This window comes from Sciurus carolinensis, chromosome 2, assembly GCF_902686445.1.
Source record: "Sciurus carolinensis chromosome 2, mSciCar1.2, whole genome shotgun sequence".
Taxonomy (NCBI): domain Eukaryota; kingdom Metazoa; phylum Chordata; class Mammalia; order Rodentia; family Sciuridae; genus Sciurus; species Sciurus carolinensis.
The window spans coordinates 117,714,153-117,735,888 of record NC_062214.1 but is presented as its reverse complement, the minus strand read 5'-3'; the positions used below and the strand labels follow the sequence as shown (position 1 = coordinate 117,735,888).

Sequence of the window (21,736 nt, the reverse complement as noted above, 5' to 3'; positions counted from 1 at the left end):
TGAGTTTTTTTGGTTATTATTATTATTATTATTATTATTTTGAAAATTTTCACCCCAACTGATCATTTCTACTTATGGAAAAGAGTTGTACCTTAGTAAGATGTCTCAACTGTAATGATTGAGAGCAGTTGAATGGTCATTAAAATTAATATTAGAATTAGTCTTAGCATGTTTGTTTTCAATAATTAATGGGCTCTGGCCACATTTCTTTTAACTGATTTTTTTTTTTTTTTTTTTTTTTTTGGTCTGCTTTTCCACAGCCTGACCAGAGCCCTACAGAGCAGGACGACAGGACTCCTGGCAGACTCCAAGCTGTCTGGCCACCCCCAAAGACAAAAGACACAGAAGAAAAAGTGGGATTGAAGTACACCGAAGCAGGTAATGTGAAAGGAAGTGAGGCACCCAGGAACAGATCCCTTCCTGCAATACCTTTTAGCACTGGTTCAGTAGACTCTCAGGATTTGGGGTTTTGTTTCATTATAAAATGTAATGCTGAATGCTTCTCTCTTTGGTTCTGCTGTTAAAGAGAACCCCTTTGCACATTTACTACTAGTGGCACTTGGAGATGAAAGGTGAATGCTGGGAATGAATGAAAAGGGCATGTGTGTCAAGTGGGAGAGCCTTTAGGGAGAGAATGGAGAAGGTAGATTGCACATTCCTTGGGAAGTAGCAGGTGGTTGTTGCTCATATAATGTTGTGTGAGTGGGCAGTGTTGCTGGAAGAGGCAGAGTATGGTTCTCCAGAGCTGTAATCTGATTTCTTGTTTGTCTCTGAGTAATGCTTTTTAGATAAAGGCACCTTGTGCACAGTGAATGTACAGATACCATATCAGTTACTCGTTCACTTTTGTTAAACAAAGCTTTATTTAATGCATGGCCAATTTTAAAGCAATCTAACTCTCTGGAAAACTTCACAGGAACTTTACTTGGGTCTACTTAAATGAAATAAGAATCTAGATATTTTTACTCTTTAACCAAAGAGTTAGAGTTGGATATATTTTAATATATCCATCCAGTGTGTATGTATCTCTGATGAAACCTCTTTGCCGCCTTCCTGATACTTGGAGATTACCTATTGAAGAAGTCCAGGGACTGTCACTCCAAAAATGTGGTGCCCTGGTATGTTTTAATTTTACTTTAAATTAAAGGAACTTGAAAAGTAGCAGATGTACTGGGCACAGTGGTACATACCTGTAATCCTAGAGACTTGGGAGTCTGAGGCAGGACAATCAAAAGTTGGAGACTAACCTCAGCAACTTAGTGAGGCCTAAAACAGCTTAGTGGGACCCTGTCTTAAAATCTCAAAATGAAAAATAAAAAGGACTGGAGTGTAGCTCAGTGGTTAAGCACCGCTGGGTTCAATCCCTAGTATAACCCCCTCCCAAAAACAATAACCAAAAAAATAAAAACAAGAACAACAACAACAAAAAAAAACCCAACAATAACAACAGCAGTTGCTGAAGAGATTTTACTGTGATACCTCCTTATCTGTTTAAAGTCTGTACCCACTAAGGAGGAAAGCAATCACCTCTGGTTCCTTCTGTAAATTTTCATTTAACTAAACTCATATGGCAGAAAGGAAGTCCAAAGTCTATTAACACACCTGGATGGACTTTTCTAAACACCTTTGTCTTCTGTTTCAGCTCCAGTCAGTTTTTTTTGGGAAAAAACAGAGATTCTTCTGAAAAGAGAATCATTTACAATCCTTTACATACTCTGGAGACCAAACAGACTTTGGTCCAATCTACTGGCTCTTTTCCCAGGCTCACAGGAGGACCCTAAAAATCACATGCTATTCCTTTAAAACTTGTCTACATTTTCCATTTCCATTCCCCTATGAAAGAAAGGTGCATGGGCTTCAGAACCTGATGGGCGTGGACTCACTGCACTTTGTGAGTGCTTCCAAGTGCCCAGGAAGACTGTCTTTTCTCCCATCTCATCTGTTTACCATTAATTCATTCCAGTGACTCTTCAGAGAGTAAAGGAAGCCTTTCCTCTCATCTCTATGCTATATATGACTTACATTTTGTTGACTGCCTTAGGTAGGTGTGTATATAGTAAGATCATTCTACATAGTTATAGAAAAATACCTTTTGTAAGTGAATCAATGTCTGGATGGTTCAGTAGTTTTTTCGGTAATATCATCAAATTTATTTAGTGCTCAGGAGCATAGTGGTGAATCCTCAAGTCATTTCTAGCTTCTAAGTAACAATTGTAACCCATAGCATTTTATTTTTCTGCAGTGCTTCTTTCATAGGATGAAAAGTATCATATCTTTAATGAAAGTATACATAGCCATTTCAGCTGGCCTGCACACCTATGGTTTTCTAGACTTGGACTGTTATGAGTACAATATTGAACCACCTGCCAAGTTATTTTTTTTGACATCATATGGTGGCACAGAGTAAGTGATTAAATGTACCAAGGTTTCTTTAATAAAAATAAAACCCAGGGGCTGAGGTTATAGCTCAGTAGTAAAGCACTTGCCTAACATGTCTGAGGCACTGGGTTTGATCCTCAGCACCACATAAGACTAAGTAAAATAAAGATATTGTGTAAAACAAAACAAAAAACAATCCAGAATACAATGAGCTCTCATTCCTAGTTTATGTTGGTGATTTCAGTCTTTTTCAGTTTTGTCCCAAACTTCCTTGTGATAATGGGCATTTGCTGAGTTGTGAAGGAAATAAATATCACAAATGTTTTTGAATTCACCATGAGTACTATTTTAGAGTATGTGTGTCCTGAGTCTTTGCTTTCTGTCCTTTATTATTTCTCTCACGGGAGGATCTCGATCTACCTTGGTGGTAGTTTTTCCTGTCTGTTTTCGTATAATGTGTTCTATTTGAGGTCTTACATGAGATAAGGAGAAATGGCAGGGAGGGGCTGATGATAGTTCTGATAGGTGGGCTCTGTTGCACAGTGAGGCAGGGAGGGCCATCATGGTTGGCAGAGGTGTGCAGGCTCCAGCCAGCCCCCTAGTACTATGGCACTCCAACTGTGCTCCAGGGTCTAGTGCTCAGCTCCTTGAGAGCCTTCTTGGTGCTCATTAATCAGCTGATGTACTTTGGGGGAAGGGAATTCCCAAAGAAGCATAAGATATTCCATGCTTGAAGGAAACTTATCTTTTGCCTTCTTAACTGGTTATCAGTATATGGTTGCCTTGTCATTTACTGCTGACTTTGAGAAAGTTAACATTTTTTCCCTATGATTTTCTTAAGCTCTATTTTTCAAGTGAACAGGAGCCTTATATTTGAACACATTTTGTGGTATCTCCATTGGCTTCTCCCTTCTTAGAGAATTGGCCTCTCTTTAAGGAGCACAGAGACAGAGATTGGTCCAGAGAGTCCAAGGTGTTCAAGTCTTATGCTTTTACATCTCCTTTATTCCTAGAGTGTATTACTTGTTAATTTAGTGAAATGAAACTTTAAGACTCCAGTGTTGCTGTTTCTCTTGAGCCATTGTAGTTATGGGTTGCTGACATCCCTGACCAGTCATTGGTAGAGCTGGGAAAGAGGTGATATTTTCACCATGAGCCCCCCACTGTTCTTGTGCTGCACCTGACCATTTTGGATTTGTCACTGTTTTGATTTTCTTCTTCTCAGAATTTATATCTCAATAGTCATAAACTCACTTTTGTTCAGGATAAGAAGGAAGAGATGCTACCTTTTGCGACTTCTAGAGTTCTCTTAGCAATGTAAAAAGTAGCTCAACACTATTGCTGGTACCTACTGCCAAGTTTGCTGTCTCCTGCCACTCCCAAAGTTCCAGACATGTCACTCAAGGGGCTGCCACCTGAATTGTAGTTGACCGCTACTGCTGATTAGGGGTAACTGGGGGACTCACAGTGCTAATTCATACTGTGCCTGAAGTGCTCTGCTCAAATGAAACAGAATATTTCTCCCATCTCTTGTGAAATTGTCAATAATTATCAGTGTGACTCCACTTTTCTTTTAGAATGCCTCACAGCAATTTTGAGTGAAAGAACATTCTGCCCACCTTTCTCTTAGAATGGGGCTGGGATAATCTGAGTGAGTAGCCCCATACTTTTCTCAGATTTACCTTTCCTCTTCTCAGTGCCACACCTGGTTAAAACAAGCTGGTGGATGTTCTTGCTATTTTAGGAGGGTTTTTTAAAAAGTGGGCTCGTCAAATCCTTAAATGGTTAATAAACTTACGGTGAGTTCATACTATTTTTTCTATACCGTATACCAGACAGATCTGGATCCAGTAAACCTCATTAGCAAGTGAGGTTTGGGGCTAACCTTGAACAAAGTGAAAAGGTGTCTTGTGATACTATACAACGTGGGCCCAGAAGAAAAACGTACCTTTAAATTTGGTGTGAGAGAGCAGTATAACTTATGTTTTCTTCTATTCCACTGCTAAGCGCACTTTCTTATATGTAGTGAGGTTGTATGAAAGTTAGTAAGTTGCCTGTATTCTTTTTAAAACATTGACTAGAAAGCATAAGATGTTCTAGGTAATTGAAATATAAAGTTAGCATAGGGCCTAACTTCCGTTTGTCCCAAACTTGAAAAAATTTTCCAAACCACATTAGATAACCCTTTTCCTTTTGCTTTGTTTAGTATGAATGAACTTAACTTTATTTTCTCTTGGATAAATAAATAAATAAATAAATGTGTGTGTGTATATTTATCTTTATATATGTACACACACACATAGTCTCAACCCAGGTCCTACCACGAATTAGGTAACACTCAAGTTGGGTGATTTGAGGAGAATTTATCAGAGCCTGTTCACAAAGATAGGACATTGGTTTAAAAAGTGATATAGGTAGAAAAGTACTCTGGGGCTAGTAACAATGAGGAGCTTCTGCCAGCCCTTCACTTGGAGGGGCAAAAGTAAGAGTGACTGTGGGGACACCAAGGTCTTCAAGGGACACTGAGTGGTGTGGAGAGGGCTGCTGGATAGGCACTGTGTCCTTCAGTAGAGAGGCGCAGCCAGGCCACTGTGACATGCCAGTGAGAGCTGGGAGAAATAGTGTGACCTTCTTCACCACTCTCTGGCCGACTGTCATTCCCATCAGCCAATTCAAAGAGAAGCCGGGGGAGTAGGAACCATGTGGTGCCAGATCTTTAGGGCAGCAGACAGGACCTAGAATAGGGTGCAGAAGTGGGAGGGTAGATCTAGAAAGGCAAACGAATCACCCCTGCACAGTTACACTGCCAGCCAGGAGCAGCCTACAGGACTCCCGTGATGGAGGCTTCTGAAGCCTGCATGGAGGAGGGTTGGCACAGGTTACCTGCCTTGGCATATCTCACAACACAGGCTTCTAATGCAAGGGCACAAAGGTAAACTCCTGTTTGTCATCCTAAGGGGGAGTTATATTTTCTATTCCCATTGTGTCATAGAAAATATAATGGCTATCCTTTTGGGTCTTGCTTTGTGGATAATTACTTCCTCTTAATGTACAGGGTTTGTTTACTGATCTACAAAGTATTTTAAATGTTCTATATATTACAAAATAAAATAAAAATTGGAAATATCCAGAAAAATTATAAACAAAAGAAACTTTCTATGATTCAGTTTCAGAGAAACCATTGTCAAAATTGTGAAATACAGTAGGCCTACTGAATTCAACACTACGAAATAAAAAAGAAATTTTGGATGATATTATAGACTGCTTTTTTATTTGAACACAAGTGATTTTTACTAAATATTATCAATGATATTTTTGGAAAGTCAGTGTTTCAATTATTAGAAGTAATATAAATAATGGTAGTATAAATATCTCTGTTCATAAATAAATATTTATCTTTAATAATTAGGTTAAATTCCTGGTGGTAGAATTATTGGCTATTAGGTTAAATGCCTTTTTAAAGGGCTTTTATGTATATTACCAAATTGCCACAGCTGTTTGTTCTTACTGAGTATCTTTATGTAAAAATTAATACCGTTCCTATTTGTGGTACTGAGAATTGAACCCAGGGCCTTGGGCAGGCTAGCTGAGGGCTCTACCACTGAGCCACATCCCCAGCTCTTTTTCAAAATATGTTTTGGAGACAGCACCTTGCTAAGTTGCCCAGGCTGTCCTTGAACTTGCAATCCTCCTGCCTCAGCCTCATGAGTAGCTAGAATTAGAAGAAAAATTAGTACTGTTTGAAACTGTTAACTATTTTTCCTTATCATTGCTTTTAGTTTCATTTACTGTGTTCTCTGACATGCAGAAATTTTAAATACTTATATAGTCAAATCTATCCTCCTTTTATTTTGGAATTTTATGTGTTTCTTTTGGCTTAGAAAACTTTTCCTGTTAAGATCACCTATATTTTCATATTTCTTAAGTGATTTCATTCTACTCCTTTTCTCTCTCTCCTTCTCTCTATTCTATATCAAAACTTAAATTTGGTGCACAATCTAAGGTAGAGATCTAAATTGTGAACAAACTTTATAGCAGGCTTTGGAATAATTTCCCCCTCTCATTACTAAGTTTAGGCCTGCTTTCGCCTCTGTACTCTCTCCTTGATGTGTTTGTGTATTATAATAGAATCTGCATTATTGTCGCATTACAGTATATCTCAGAATGTTGCAGTTTGAGTTCTCTTGCATACTTTTTAAAAAAATGCTTTTGGCTTTCCTTCTCTATTTTTTCTTCAAGAAAAACCTACCATTTACTTGGCTGAGTTTTAAAAGGATCCCTATAGAACTTTTATTATATTACTTTACAAATTAATGTGAGGTAGGAATGAGAATTAGTATTTCCATCCAGAACCACATCTTATAAAATTACATGTTCAAAGGTTTTTATGCCTTTCAATAAATTACACAGTATATACTTATATATAAACATATATTTATGTATATGTATATGAGCATATTTTACATATTTTTTTCTAAGTATGTTCCCAGGCATATTATTTTGAAAAACAAATGCACGATATGAATTTGTTTAGTGTGATTTGTTTCCTGTTCTAAAAGTCTAATGTGTCCAGAAGAATCTAATGACTTAAGCTTGACAGCTTCTACAGATGATTTTCCTCCCTTCAGTCAGAGAGTCTTAATATTTTGAGATTACTTTAAAAATCTAGTGATGATAGAAAGCCCCAGAAGGAAACACTGCTGTTAATTTAACATCTATTTCAAACCCTCCTCCTATACCCTGGCTATCTCTGTATGCCCCAGGTTCAGGTGAGGAACCCTATTCCAAATAGTCAGCCCAAACTCTGCTTCCTATCCCATCTATCTGCATTGTGAAGGATATCCAATATCTTATATTTAAAAAATATATGACGGTAGCTATTTCAAAGTCTTGAGTGGAAATGAGGTTGATGCTTGTGGAATGAATTTGGTACCATTTGGGAATCTGTCAGGGACTTAATTGCCTATAGAGCAAGGAAGAAAGAAAAGCACTCATGTTCTCTAAAACGAACAGTGTGCTTTTGGTTTCTCTTCTAGTGCATCTGGAAAAGCTTTCTCTCTACTGGTGGCACCTCAAGATTGGGCTGGGCTGGGCTGGGGGATGGCACGTGTACTGCCCTACTGAATGCGAGGACTATGGCTTTTGTAGAAAAGAGAACTTAGTACAGGGTATTGAGGTTATTGTGAGCAAGCTGTCGATCCAAGTGGCACCCCAGACCCTTGGAGCAGCTCAGAAATGTTCCTGTTTATTTTGGATCAACCCATCCCTTCTGCCTACTTTCTGGTATGTTACTGGTTAGAGTTTGCTTCGTGGTAAACTGATGAAGTTGCTCGTCACTCTTCCTGGTGAGTCAGCTGCCCTTGCTTCACAAGCCAGGGACAGCTATAAATATCCTGGAAAATTTTATTGGCCATTGTAGTTGGAGTTTAAATTTCTTCATTCATAGCAAGCAGACTGCACTAGCCATGAATGATACTCCTCAAAAGTCATGTGTCCAGACAAATGATTACATATGTACTCTCACCACATAGGCGATGGGTTTGTTCATCCTATATTCATAGGCCTTCGTGGCACCGCTGGGGCCCTCTATGAGCTGTGTGTGAGCTGAGTGATGTTCCAGCCATTTGGCAGGGAAGTCTGTGTCTTGGGAACTCCCAGGCCGAAAACCCCTAGTGCGAGAATGCCCTCTTCACACTGGCTCCCTGACCTGCTCACAGCTCAAGTTCAAATACAGCCTCCTGGAGATGGGTGTATCCTGCCAAATGCCAATCAGCCTGTTTACTGCAAGACCCCTGCCACACCAAGAGACAAGCTTGGAAACAAGACTCCTCCCACTGAAACCTTATTCCTGCCTTTGATGTACCCCACCTTGAATAAAGAATTGGGACCTTTTTTCAGTAGTTCAGTTCCAGGTCCTATCAGAATGGGAAGACCCATCAGGCGCTCTCTTTTTAAATCCAATCTTTGGCTTTGTCGTTCCTCTTTTACTGATTATTTCAGACTTTTTATTTTCACAGGCTGTTCATACCTCCTGAGCAGGAACCTGCTCTGTCAGGGTGCTCGTCACCCCGTCATGGCACCACTTGCAAAGAGTGATTATGATAGCATGGAAATGAGAAATTGTACAGACTAAAGGCCAGGAAAGCTTTGCATTTTGTGGGTATGGAAAGAAAGTTGTGTTGGAAAACTGGAGGTGAAGCCAAGGTGCTAAGCTTCCACTTACTTTAGAGCTGGGAGCTACAGAGACAGACTCCCCAATATTAGTGGGATGGAAGTTACATTTAGGAAGGGGATCCCAGAGTGTGGACCAGTGACTTAGAATTCATGTATTGTATTCACGGAATATCAGTAAAGAACTTGGGCTCCAAATGGAGCCAAAGCAAGAGATTCAAATATAGAATTCAGTTTTTAAATATGAAAAACTTAGAGCTGCACACATCTTGGAGATCACTTGGTTCATCCTATTCATTTTACAGATGACAGCCAGTGAGGTTATGACTTGCTAAAACTAATTGCAATTTGGAAAGAAGGACAGCCCCAAGTTGGGGAGAAGTTGAAGAATGATGGTTTTGTTCTTGTTTTTGTTTTCTGCCAACTGACCAGTATTAAAGATCCAACAAGAAAAACACAGTGGGAATAAAGCATTTAAAAATTATGGCTGTTAATTGAAAGAAAAATTGTGGGACCTATAGTGAGTCATCATGAATAATTTAAAAAGAGCATGTGAGGGCCACACTGGCTCACCAGACGTCTGCAGAAATTGACTTGACATTTCAGGCTGCTTTTTTGATTCCTTGTATAAAAATCAAAGAAGGGAGTTTAAGCAAAGAAGTTCACCTAAGCAATTTAAAAAGAATAAAAATGCTTCTAGTCTGTATGTTCTTGCAAAGTTCAGGTAGGGCTCATTCAGTTAACATTCATGGAGCCACAGTGTGTGTGGTAAATGCATATTGTACATGTACTTGATTTTAGGAGGTATATGAGTCAATATTTTTATTTTAATTATTCTGTGCTTCCTTTTTCTTATTGTTGTGAATTTTTGGTGATACTGGGGTTGAACCTTGGACCTCATGGACACTAGACAGGTGCTCAGCTACTGATCTATATCCCCAACCTTTTTAAACTTTTTCATTTGAGACAGGGTTTTGCTAGGTTGCTGAGGCTAGCCTGGAATTTACAATCCTCCTGCCTCTGCCTCCCAAGCAACTCACATTTTTATAAACATCTCTTTTACTAGTTGTCTTCTTTCTCAAACTTTCTTTGCAGTGACTCCATTTTTCTTCTATCCTGTAAATTACCATCCATTACCAGTCACCAAGGGTTGTTTCCCAGATCTTCCACCAAGCGACCGCTCTACATTCTGGCTTCAGCTCTCTCCACCACCAGCCCTCACCATAGCTTATCTTTATCATTTAGTTCCTTCCTCTCAGTCTCCCCTTCATCCACTCATAGCCTTCATGCAGCTCAGCAAAGAGTATTCCTGTGGGTCCCTCCTTCTTCATGGAAGGCAGTGGGAAAATAACAATTCAAATAACATAATATTTTTTTCTTCTTATAGAAAGAATAAATTATTTTTGAGAAATATCCAAAACCTAAAGTATCAATTGTAAACTCTTGAGCATTTCTCCACAAGATAAAGGAAAGCTTTGGGTGAAGAAGTGAGAACATGAGATGAGAGAGGTAGAAACCTATCTCAGAGGGAAAGGAAAATAAATAGAACCAGGGAAATCCCAAGGACATCCTCAGGTTTGGTATTATCTTTATCACAGGTTTCATGGATTTGAGCATCATCTAGACTTGAATTTGAAGCTTGGCTCTGTCATGAAGCTTTGACCTGGGACAAGATATTTGACTACTCTGGGTCTCTATCCTCATTTATGAGTCCTTCTAAAAAATTAGGAGTTTCCAGATTTGAAGGCAAGTTGGACAGAGATGTTGGTGGGTAACCTGAAGACCCAGTTCTTGGAAGTGGCCTCTGAAGTGGGACAGTCTTATGGGACTGAGCCCTTAAGCCTTTGGAGCCTACAGCTAAGACTGGGTAGTAGTATCAGAATAGTACTGGTGTCATGGAATCAGCATGGATATTGAAGAACTGGAGGCTGTCAGACCATGGCGTCACATGATGAAGGAACTAATTTTATTTTTGTGTATTTGTTGTGGTCCTCGATTCTGTGCGTGTGTGCTTGGCATGTTTGTGGTCACACTGAGTCAGCGTTCTACTGAGTTCCTTCTGAATATTTTCTGTGCTTTCCCACAGTCTTCATAATCACCACTTTTAGTGGCTGAATACTGATAATTTTCGTAAACTATTTTTTGGCTGGGAAATTTGAATCTTAAGGCAGATCACCAGCTTAATTTATTCATAGCATCCATGAGGTCTTTGAATTGAAAGGCAACTTGTGGAGAAGGTCAGTTCAGCTCTCTTCTTGTTTAGGTGGAGGGATGGATGTCCACAAAGATTGTCTTGCTTTCTGACCCATAATAGAAATAGAAATGCAAATTAGGTCTTCTGACTTCAGTGCTTATTTTTTCTTTCTACTTGCAATGTAGCCCCTTTTCTCTTAGTCCATTCCTAGTTTACTTTAGCCTTTTCCCCAGATTGTTTCATTCATCCTGATTAAAGAGGACATATTTGGTTTTCAGGAAGGACAGGGGAGGAAGGGAATGATCTAAAAATTTCAAAATAAAATACCCCTCCTTATTTATTTTTTTTATTTTTATTTTTTTACATTCCCAATCTTTTTTATTTTTATTTTTTTTCTTCTTTTTTTTTATTGTAAACAAATGGGATACATGTTGTTTCTCTGTTTGTACATGGCGTAAAGACATACCATTTGTGTTATCATAAATTTACATAGGGTAATGTTGTTTGATTCATTCTGTTATTTTTTTTCCCTTCCCCCCACCCCTCCCACCCCTCTTTTCCCTCTATACAGTCCTTCCTTCCTCCATTCTTGCCCCCCTCCCTAACCCTAACTCTAACCCTAACACTAACCCCTCCCACCCCCCATTATGTGTCATCATCCACTTATTAGCGATATCATTCGTCCTTTGGTTTTTTGAGATTGGCTTATCTCACTTAGCATGATATTCTCCAGTTTCATCCATTTGCCTGCAAATGCCATAATTTTATCATTCTTTATGGCTGAGTAATATTCCATTGTATATATATACCACTTTTTCTTTATCCATTCGTCAATCCTTATTTATTATATGTAGTTCAGACAATGCTAAATCTATCAAGGAAAAAGCAAAACTCTCCCTTCACACTGCACCCCCTGATCTCTCAGCCTTCTTAGAGGGTTCCTGGGAATAGTTTTTTAAATATAGCTTGTCAGACACTGTCACATGCATCTGTGTACACACAGAGAGTGACACATCAGACAACCCATTTCCATTTAAGTGGGATCACACCGCACAAATTGTTCTAAGATTAGCTTCTTTCTACCATATATTAGAGATCTTTTTTCCTGTCAGTACACAGAATTCTCCCTCACATTCTTAATGGCTACATAGTATTCAGAAAAGGAGTAAGTGACTTATTAAGCCATTTCCTTATCCCTGAACCTTTTAATTACTTAGAATCTTTCACTGTGGCCAATAGTGCTGCAGTAAATGTCTTGCTCATCTATTCTGGGCAGACTTGTGAGTCCTTTGATAGGGTAGAAGCAGAATTGCAATGTTAGAGTCCTGGTCACTTCACCTACTGGTTCATGTTACTCCCTTGGCCTCACAAAATATTGAACCTATTAATACTAAACCACAACAAGAATGCCTGTCACTCACACGTCACCAGCATTTATTTAACATGGGTTAAAATTTGCATACTGTGGTTTTAATAGGTAATTCTCTCATGTAAGCAGGGTTGGACATCTTTTCATAAGACTGTGACTGTTTGGATTTCTTCTTTTTGTAACTTACTTATTCGAAGGATTTTTTTGTTTTTTGTATTAAGGAAATGAGTCCTTTGATTGTTGCATTTATTACAGTTTTAGTCTCCAAGTTTCATGTCTTTTACTTCATGGTATCTTTCACTGAGGGAGAATTTTTTATAGTTAAATTTTTCTGTGTTTGTTTTTGTAATTTTTCATCTTAAAGAAGCCCTCCTCAATGTAAAGTTTAATAATATGTATATCTCAACTAATATGCATCTATGTTTAGATTTTCAATCCTCCTGAATATATGATTTTATGTGTTGTATAGATAACGATATGGTAAGGGGTGATAGTGTGCTGTAATGATTAGGGAACTTGGGCCATGGAATCAAATTTTGGGCTCCAGCAACTAGTGGCTGTGTAACTCTGGGTGAGTTAACATTTTATACTACACACTCCTTATTTGTAAAACAAAGACTTTTTAAAAATTTTATTTTTAAGCTTTCAGTGAAGTGATGCATTTAAAGATCTTATCAGAGTCACTGTGCCATTGTTAAAGTAATGGAAGCTGCTGTTATTAGTTTTGTTTTTTTTCCAAACTGATCACCTTTTGCCCCAGCACCATCTAACAAATATTTAATTCTTGGAAGGGGTGCCAACTCTCATGTATAAATTCTTTTCATATATTTATCTTTTTCTAGACACTTTATTATTTTTTGTTGATACATTTATCTAGACCTTGTGCCAGTCACCTCCACTTGGTCTTTTTCTTTCAAGAACTTATGCACATACACTCTTGTGTATGAACTTTGAAGCCTATTTCTCAAGATCTGTGAAATGATCCAACTGGAATTTGGGTTGAACTTTTATATTTATACCTTAGTGAATGATAGTCTTTTAATATCATGTCTTCCTGTCCAGGTGCATAATTTGTTTCTCTAGCAATTCAGGATTTATTTTATGCTCTGTAGTAAACTTGTGCAGTTTTCTTCTTTCAGTTCTTGCACACTTAAATTTATTGCATGGGACTTTCTCCCCATTGTTTTCCCCCACTGGTGGTGTTAGTAGAACAAAGCTATTGATTTTCCTATGTTTCTATTAATTTTGACTTTGTACTCTCATTAGTTCTTTTAGTTTTTTAGTTGAGAACTTGGGATATCTTTATGTAGACAGACCATGGCAATTTGTGTTTATTTTTAATGTCATAAAATACTAGCCAAGAGATTGAAGCAATTCATTCCACAGATGTGGGTAAACAGTAAATAACATAAAATTTACCATCTTAACTCTTTTTAAGTGTACAGCGTACTGGTGTGAGTATATTCACATTGCTGTACAATGGCTCTCCAGAACTTTTCCATTTTGCAAAACTGGAGCTACACTCATTCAAAGCGAAAACAACTCCCCACCCTCTCCTTTCCCATGATCTTGGCAATCACCATTCTACTTTGTTTCTATGAACTTGAATTTCATAAAACTGGAATCATACAGTATTTGTATTACAGTTAGTATAATGTCCTCAAAGGTCATCCATGTTGTAGCATGTGACAGGTTTTCTTTCCTTTTTAAAGCTGAATAACATTCCATTGAATAGATTTTACCACATTTTGTTTATCCATTCAGCTATGGAATAAATTGTTTCTACTTCTTGCTTATTGTGAATAATGCTATGAACTTGAATATGCAGGACATCTTCAAGATCCTGATTTTAATTTGTGTGTGTACATGTGTCTGTTTGTATACGTGTACCTGTATACAGATCCAGAAGTGGAATTGCTGGATCATATGGTTGTTCTACTTTTAATATTTTGAGGAAACTCCATAATGTTTTTCACAAAAGTGGCACTATTTTACTTTCCCATCAGCAGTGTACAAGTTCCATTTTCTCCACATCCTAATTTTTTCCCAGCAGTAGCCAGCCTAGTGGATACACAGCTCTCACTGTGATTATGATATGCATTTTCCTAATGATAGGCAATGTTGCACATCTCTTTGTGTGCTATTGGCCATGTGTACGTCTTCTTTAGAGAAATGCCCATTCAAGTCCTTTATCCATTTTAAATTGCATTGTTAATGTTAGAAAATAAAACACAAATTAACTATTTATTTCCCCAAACTCTTTTCTACTGGCTAGGACCTCTAAAATGAGACTGGGAATGTAGTGAATAGCAGATTTCAGATTATTTCTGATTTTAAAGGTTTCTTTATAATATTTTCCAGTTGAGAATTATATTAGTTGGAGATCCAGAGTCAATAATCTTTGTTATAGACTTAGGCATCTAAAAGTTTTGATCACAAAAAGTAGTTTTGAATTTAATGCCTTAGAGGTATACTTATTAAAATAACCATGCAGCACATGTGATTTTCTTTCATCTAATTCATGATTGACATTTTAGATTTGTTAATGTGGAATCATCTCTATCTTCTTTAGACAGTGAGTCCTATCTAATTGTGATAAAATGCTGAATTTGATTTACTGAATTTTTTTACTCATTTTAAATAAAAGTCTTCACCCAAAGTAATCAACCTTGTGACTTCAAGATATGGGAAACTAGCAAGATGTTTTTCTGTATTTTAAGTAGGAAAGTATACAGTGACTTCATAGTAGAGCACTGGATTTGTTAAAATAGAAACTGAATGGTGTTCAGATCTGTCCTCTGTGCTATTCTCTGATGCTATTTTTTCTTAACATTAGGACTCCTTCTGTGTACCACTATTCAAGATAGGTAGAACTGAACTTTGATGAAAAGCTGTTTTGTGTTGAGCTACATGGCGAGACTAGGGTGGCTCCTAGGGGATTTCCCTTGACTTGGTTAGAACACATATTCTATCTCATGGTGTAATCTTAGAAGTTGCAGTAAGTGACTGTGACATCAGAGTCACTGATGCTCCCAGATCATATCTAACTCTTATTTAGTAACACCTAGTACATTATTAGTGTCTAATTCATTGGAGCTGTTTTAAGTGCACACTGCAAATAGTGATGTATTCATTCATTTAGCAAATATTTACTGAGCATCTACAATGAGCTGGTAAGTGTGGTAGGTGCAAGCAGCTTATAGTTTTGTTTAACTTAGTTTCTTTTTTTTTTTTTTTTGTCCAAGGCAAATGTGAATAAGTGACAAAGTAGAGTGGGGAGAGGTGAAATGTGTACAAATAAACACCATATACATTCCAAATGCTCTTTTAGGAAAATGTATAGCACACAGTTGGACACAGGAGAGTGCTACCATTCCTACCTAGAGTAAGTAGCATAGGCCTCCTGAGCCAACTCGGAAGACAAGTGTCTGGGTAAAGCAGGTGCAGCTAAGGCAGAACACGAGTGTAGAGGAAGCTGCAGCACTTGCTTGGGTTTTCTAGGATTGATACGTGAGGGACAAAGGGAATGGTAAGCAAGGGTTTTAAACCTGTAGACTTGGAGGAGACCAGGTCTAGTGGAGGAGAGAATCATGTGGCATGCCATGCTGGGGACCTTAGGCTGTGGACAGCAGGGGAGGGAGGGCAACAGGACCCAATATGGGTTTGTAAGATTCTCTGGGAGTATTAAGGATAAGTGTGAGTCGGAGGGAAGTGGGTGATGTGGTAAGAAGACTAGTTTGAAGTTCCTTGTAGTGGCCTAGGTGATAAGGGATAGAGAGTATTGTAATCCAAGTAAGAGGTTGTATTTGCCCACGTGGTGTAAATTGTGATTGTAGTAAAGGAGGCAGTAAAAAGTCACTGGATTCAGGATTTATTTGGAAGGTAGAGATATCGGGATTTCCTGATAGACTGTATGAGGGAGAAGAGTCAGAGACAACATCAGGATTTTTGAACCAAGCAATGGTAGTGTGGAATTGCCGTGAACTGGAGAGGAGAAGTTCAGGTAGACAAGTGTGAAGACGTAAAATTGGATGCTGAGATGCTGATTTGACGTTTGTGAGAGAATGCTAAGCAAGCATTTGGATATGGGAGTGTGGAGTTGGAGAAGAGGGCTCTTAAGCTGTAGATGTGTATTGGGGGGTCATTTGCACATTTAAAAGTTGATGTTTAAAACTTAAGTCTGGGTATAATGGTGAGTGTAGATGGAGAGGGGAACCAGGACTGTCATGAGGACTCCAGGAAGAGTTTGAGCTGAAGTTGAGAAAGAGCCTGCAGTGAGGTAGGAGGAAAACCAAGAGCTTGTGGAGTCCTGAATGCTAAAGGAAGAAAGTAACTCAAGGGAGGGAGAGTGCTGCATGGTAGAGCAACTGAAGCAAGGACAGAATTAGTCCCTGTGTTTAGAAGCATGGTGGATGCTGGTGATTTTCACATTGCAGGATATTGATGGAGGTGTCAGGATAAAGGTCTCATTTGGAGTGGCTTAAGAGAATGACCATTGGAGCTGGTACGAAGGTAGGTTTTTCAAAGGTTTGACTGCCAAAGGAACACAAACAACAAAAGCAAAAAACAGGAAGTGTGGTAGTGGATGGGAGCAAGTGGGAGCAAAAGAAAGATTTCATTTTCTACTAATAAAGAAGAAAAAATAATGTATTTTTGTATGTCAGAGAGAAAGTTCTGGTAGAGAGGATTTGATGGAGGAAGATGGTGATGCCCTTAAGATGGAGAGAAGAATGGTGCTATTGTGTACTAGGAAAGCAGTTGGCTTTGGTAGGAACAAGGAAAACCATCTCTAATAATAGGTCCTAGGGTAACTGGTAAGTAGGAGGATGTGGAAATTCTTTGGGCTGCTTCAGTTTTGTCCATGCAATAGGAAGCAAAGCTTTCAGTTTAGAGTGACTATAAAACAATAATAGTAATAACAACAGCTAGTAATATGTATAGGTGCCAGGCACTGCTCTGACCTTTTATAGATATTATCTACAAGCTTTACAAAGATCTTGTGAGATGAGAGTCATCATTATTGCCATGTACAGATGAGGAAACTGAGACACAGGGGTAAAATAACTCCCCAGGTCCCACTGCTTGTAGATATCAGAGCTAGAATGTTAACCAGGCTTCTCAGTGCAGAGTCAGCTCTCTCAACCCTGATGCCATCCTGCCTCCCATCTATGACTCTGTCTGGAGTAGTAATGATCCATCTATTGACTGAGAGCGACTGTTCCGTGCTTGACTGGAACCAGAGCTGCATTTGTAAACCTGGAACACTTCATATAACATACTTTAATTATACAAATAACACAAACTTACTGTAGAAAAATTAGAAAGTAAATACAGAAACAGCAGAAAACCAAAATCCTTTGTCAACTATTTTAATAGCGATGGAGTATTATAGTGTGGATGGATAAGTTAAAAACATTGACTTTATTAAACACAATAAGCTGTTAATATTTATTTTTGACATAACATTGTAATGAATTCTTACAGTTAAATATCAGAATATATTCTAGATTTTCTTTGGTGGCGGGGGTGGATCAATGGAAAAATTGTTACCACCATCATGCACCTATTCAGTCTTTGATACCAATTGCCAAATTAGCATCTCAAAAAGTGGCACCTATTTCTCTTCTTAAGCCAGTGTCTCAGTGTCCTACTGAGTGGAATACTATGGTGTCTTCCTCTATGGATTAAAGAAAGCAAGACACATGAAATGCTTAGCATCATGCCTGATTCCTAAAGCACAATCAACCAATGTTAATACTAGCACTGAGTATTAGATAATTAATTTATTGTTGATAATGATGATAACTCTTAATGATTATATTTCTTGATATTTAGATATGACATTTTTATGACTTATAAGTGTTTTCTAAAGAGAGAGAGAATAATAGTGTCTTACTGCTTAACTATTATTTCTTCGATTACCAGCAAGTTTGAACATTTGTGTATATGTTAATAGGAAATGTAAGTGATGATGTGACTCTCTATTTCTATGACATCAGTTAGCCACAGTACCAAGGTGGTGAACTTTAAAGGAAATGCATACATTTCATGAGACTGGCCTCCAGCTTACTAGTTATGAAAGCTAGAGGATGGAGCAGTCTGAGGCTATGTAATCAGATACTGGATACATCTGGTGCATATTCAGCTGTGGCTTCTCTGTTAGGAGCAGTTTGTAAATGGGGCTCAAGGACTTGCCTTCGTGAAATAAAACAAGAAAACTGGAAGAAGGGGAAAGATATTGCTAAAGATGTAATGGCCAAGTGGAAAAACAAAACAAAACAAAACCCTGTGCCTAGGTGGCAATGAGTTGGCACTGACTCGTGCTGCCATGAGGGCTACTTCAGGAAACTGTTAATTGGGATGGATCCTCTGGAGAGGACCAGGCCTGAGCTGAATCTGTCCTGTGGAATGCAAGGACTCTTAGAGGTTGTCCATGCCCTGCATTAGCAGGAGACTTTACCACTCGGGCTTCTGTGCCCTGGTGTTTAGGTTTGTGTATTGTAATACACAATTCTTTCCTCCTCCTCAGCAAATTTAGGTTTTGGAGCTAGGTTTCCTGGGTTCAAATCCTGGCTCTGCTGCATGTGACCTGTGGCGAGCTTGGCCAACTCTTTAATTTCTCTGTGTCTTGATTTCCTTTCTTCTAGTGTGAAGGCAGTAGTCATATCTCCTACATAAAACTGTTAGGATGATTAAGTGAGAAAATAATATATTTTATTGAATGCTGACATTTTCCACATCTGAAATTAGAATGTTTTACGATTGTCATTTTACAATTATAAATAGCAGCACTTTTTCTTTGTGGCACTTAAGTGCCGAGGTGTCTTAGAATCAATGGTGTTTTGTATCTGAGGAAATAATGGCATTTATAAAGCATTAAAACATGGCTTGGCAATGTAAGATGCTGTGGAAGTGATAGTTATCACTTGGTTTTATGAGCATAATTAGATTCTAATGACCCCACTAACCCATGAGGGATATGTTTTTCAAAATCCCCTTTTATTATATTGTGAGAACTCTTAAAAACAAAACAAAAACCCAATAAGGAATCAGAGCCTGGAGCTTTTAGAGTCACATGATCTTTTCATTCTCTGGGGAATTTTAGGAAGGTATTTTGTGACTTTGAAGGCTACCCTTCTTTTGTGTGTGTGTGTGTAGATTTTTTAGTTGCCAATGGATATTTATTTTTATTTTTATATGGTGCTCAGCATCGAACCCAGTGTCTCACACATGCTAGGCATGTGCTCTACCACTGAGCTCCAACCCCAGTCTCGAAGGCTGCCCTTCTTATTACAGTCCTCTGTGGACCTCCTAGGTCTCCTTTATTGACCATGTGGATGACCAATTCCACATCCTGGTCTCTCCTCACTTCCAGTGGTATTCTTTTTTGCATTAGTCAGCTAATACTATCTGTGTCTCTGTCCTTTAAGAGGACTTTATTTTGAAGTGATAAATTACACTATTTCCGTTTCTGCCCACCAACTTCTGTAATTCCAGTTTTTTTTTTTCCCTCGGTTCTTCAAAACCACAAACCCCTGATCCTCCTTAGGAACCCAACTCCATACATCTTCCTCTGTGTCTGTCAGCCCTTCCAGTGATGTCACATTCTCCGTGAAGTCCTTGAGTGCCTACCCTGTTGCTTTCTGCAGAAGGCTGCTGGCCAGCTCTAGCCCTGGAGAGATACAGGTGTTTATCTCTCCCTACTTTTATCTGGCCTGAAAAAAACAATCAGAGAAAATTCTACACTGCCAAGGTTCTGCCACTATAGGCATATGGTCTGCAGTTACAAGTGGGCCCTGCACGCTGCCCACCTGCTGTCACGTGTGTTCCCAGTTGGCACTTCACTCTCAGCAGCTACTATTTCAAATGTTTTCCATCCTCCTCAGAATACCTCATTTTCTCCCTCTTTTTTTACTCTGAACATTTGACCTCATTTAAAAGCCATAAGAGGCTTCAAAGTATGGTAGAGATATATTAAACTGGTAGTCAGGAGACCTGCCTCTGCCGAAGAGCCATGTGATTTCTTTTCCCCCTGTGTGACCATAAAATGTGATTTCACCTGCATATGCATCTGATTCTCTTTGTTGTAAATCAGAGGGGTCAGTTTATTTGGGAATTAGTTTCTTCGTTTCTTCAAACGAATTTTGAGGGAGGAGGGCGGGTTTAAATGACCTCTGAGATCCAATCTTTAAGATTCTGTGATTTTTTTTTTTTAAGGTTTCATTTAAGTTTTGTTTGTTTCTTCAAACTAACTTTAATTTGCAGATGGAGATTGCTTCTGGCAATGCAATTTCCTAGATAAGATAGGAAAATTCTCTTGTGCCACAGAAATTAGGAAGTCACATTTGCTTTTCACATTGGCACATCTATCTTTATTGTATTACTTTCAAACTAGTGAAAATGACTTTTTATGGTTTGGCCTATCATTATATTAATATGAAGGAGGAGACATTTAAAGAAATTTAAGAAGTGCTTGTTTCTGTAAGTGTTAATCAATACTTTATCTTGAACCTCTGACGTGGACTTCTCCAATACAGGGTGTTTCCTGACCTGGGTCTGCACTGAAGAGTGGGAGGGGCCCATCAGTCACTAGCACCTTGGGCTTTGTTACCAGACCAAACTGAACATTTCTGCGGAGACGTTTCTGATACCCTTTATATGCTTCCCACTTAGTTTGTTTTAAAAATGATAATTCGACAGGTTAACTTGGGGTTTGCCAATAAATGGGTCTGCCTTTTTAAATTTTTTCCCATTTGTATTCCTTTATATGCCTTTCCAACATTCAGGCATTATTTATAGATGCTAGAATTTCAGGGGAACTGCAATAGGGCAAGGAAGAACCCAATTCTTTTATATCAGCTCAAGGCTCAGTGCAAAATTTGCTTTAGGGCTTCATCAAGTTGGAAGACAAGAGAGCTTGAGATTGTCAGCAAATGGAGGGGCATACCTTTTACAATTTGTATGTGAGTTGCAGCCTCCCCAGACATCATTGTTGGGGGATAACTAACAAATGTCCACTTCAGCTGCATATCAAAATCACCTGGAGAACTTTTAAAACTCCTGGGGCCTAATACACATCTCAAACCACTTAGGTCTATTTCTATGGTGGGATTGAAGCTTGAGTGGTTTTTAAACCTCCATAGGGTATTCTAATATGTAGCCAGTGTTGAATGCACCAGAATAAAGACTCTATGGGGAATCAAACAGTATGAATGGAGGAGAAACCTTGGCTTGCACGAGAGAGCTATTTGAATCTCCAATTTATATTCCTGGGTCTGTGGTCACTGACACTGGAGCAAGGTCGCAGTGGAGCTTGCGCATGACTGAGCTTCATAATTATGTTTTTACAGCCCTCAAGGCAACTTGATTTTCCACTGTTTTCCCAGGAGATTCAGTGACAACTTTTCTCTTCATATGCTCTTGTCCATCATATTCCTAACCATAGACAAGAAGTCAAAGTGGGTGCTGTATATATTCGCTCTGTGTGTGTGTGTGTGTGTGTTGTCTCTACTTCGTTTAGTGTCTTAATGTTCATCCTGTTCACTTGGAAAATTGGAAATTTCTTATTGAATCACCTCAAGGAAGTCATTTATCTGGAAAGATCAGATTAGTTAGGAAAGAGC

General features: G+C 38.6%; 1 protein-coding gene across 3 annotated transcripts in view; it reads left to right on the top strand.

The window, feature by feature from the left end:
- The window catches only part of Fmn1 (formin 1), a 364,027-nt gene that overhangs the window by 85,972 nt on the left and 256,319 nt on the right, over positions 1-21,736 (top strand). For all 3 annotated transcript variants that reach the window (XM_047540773.1, XM_047540776.1, XM_047540774.1), the window contains one exon: positions 261-378. In XM_047540773.1, the coding sequence (XP_047396729.1) occupies positions 261-378 (118 nt within the window). The remainder of the gene's footprint in view (positions 1-260; positions 379-21,736) is intronic.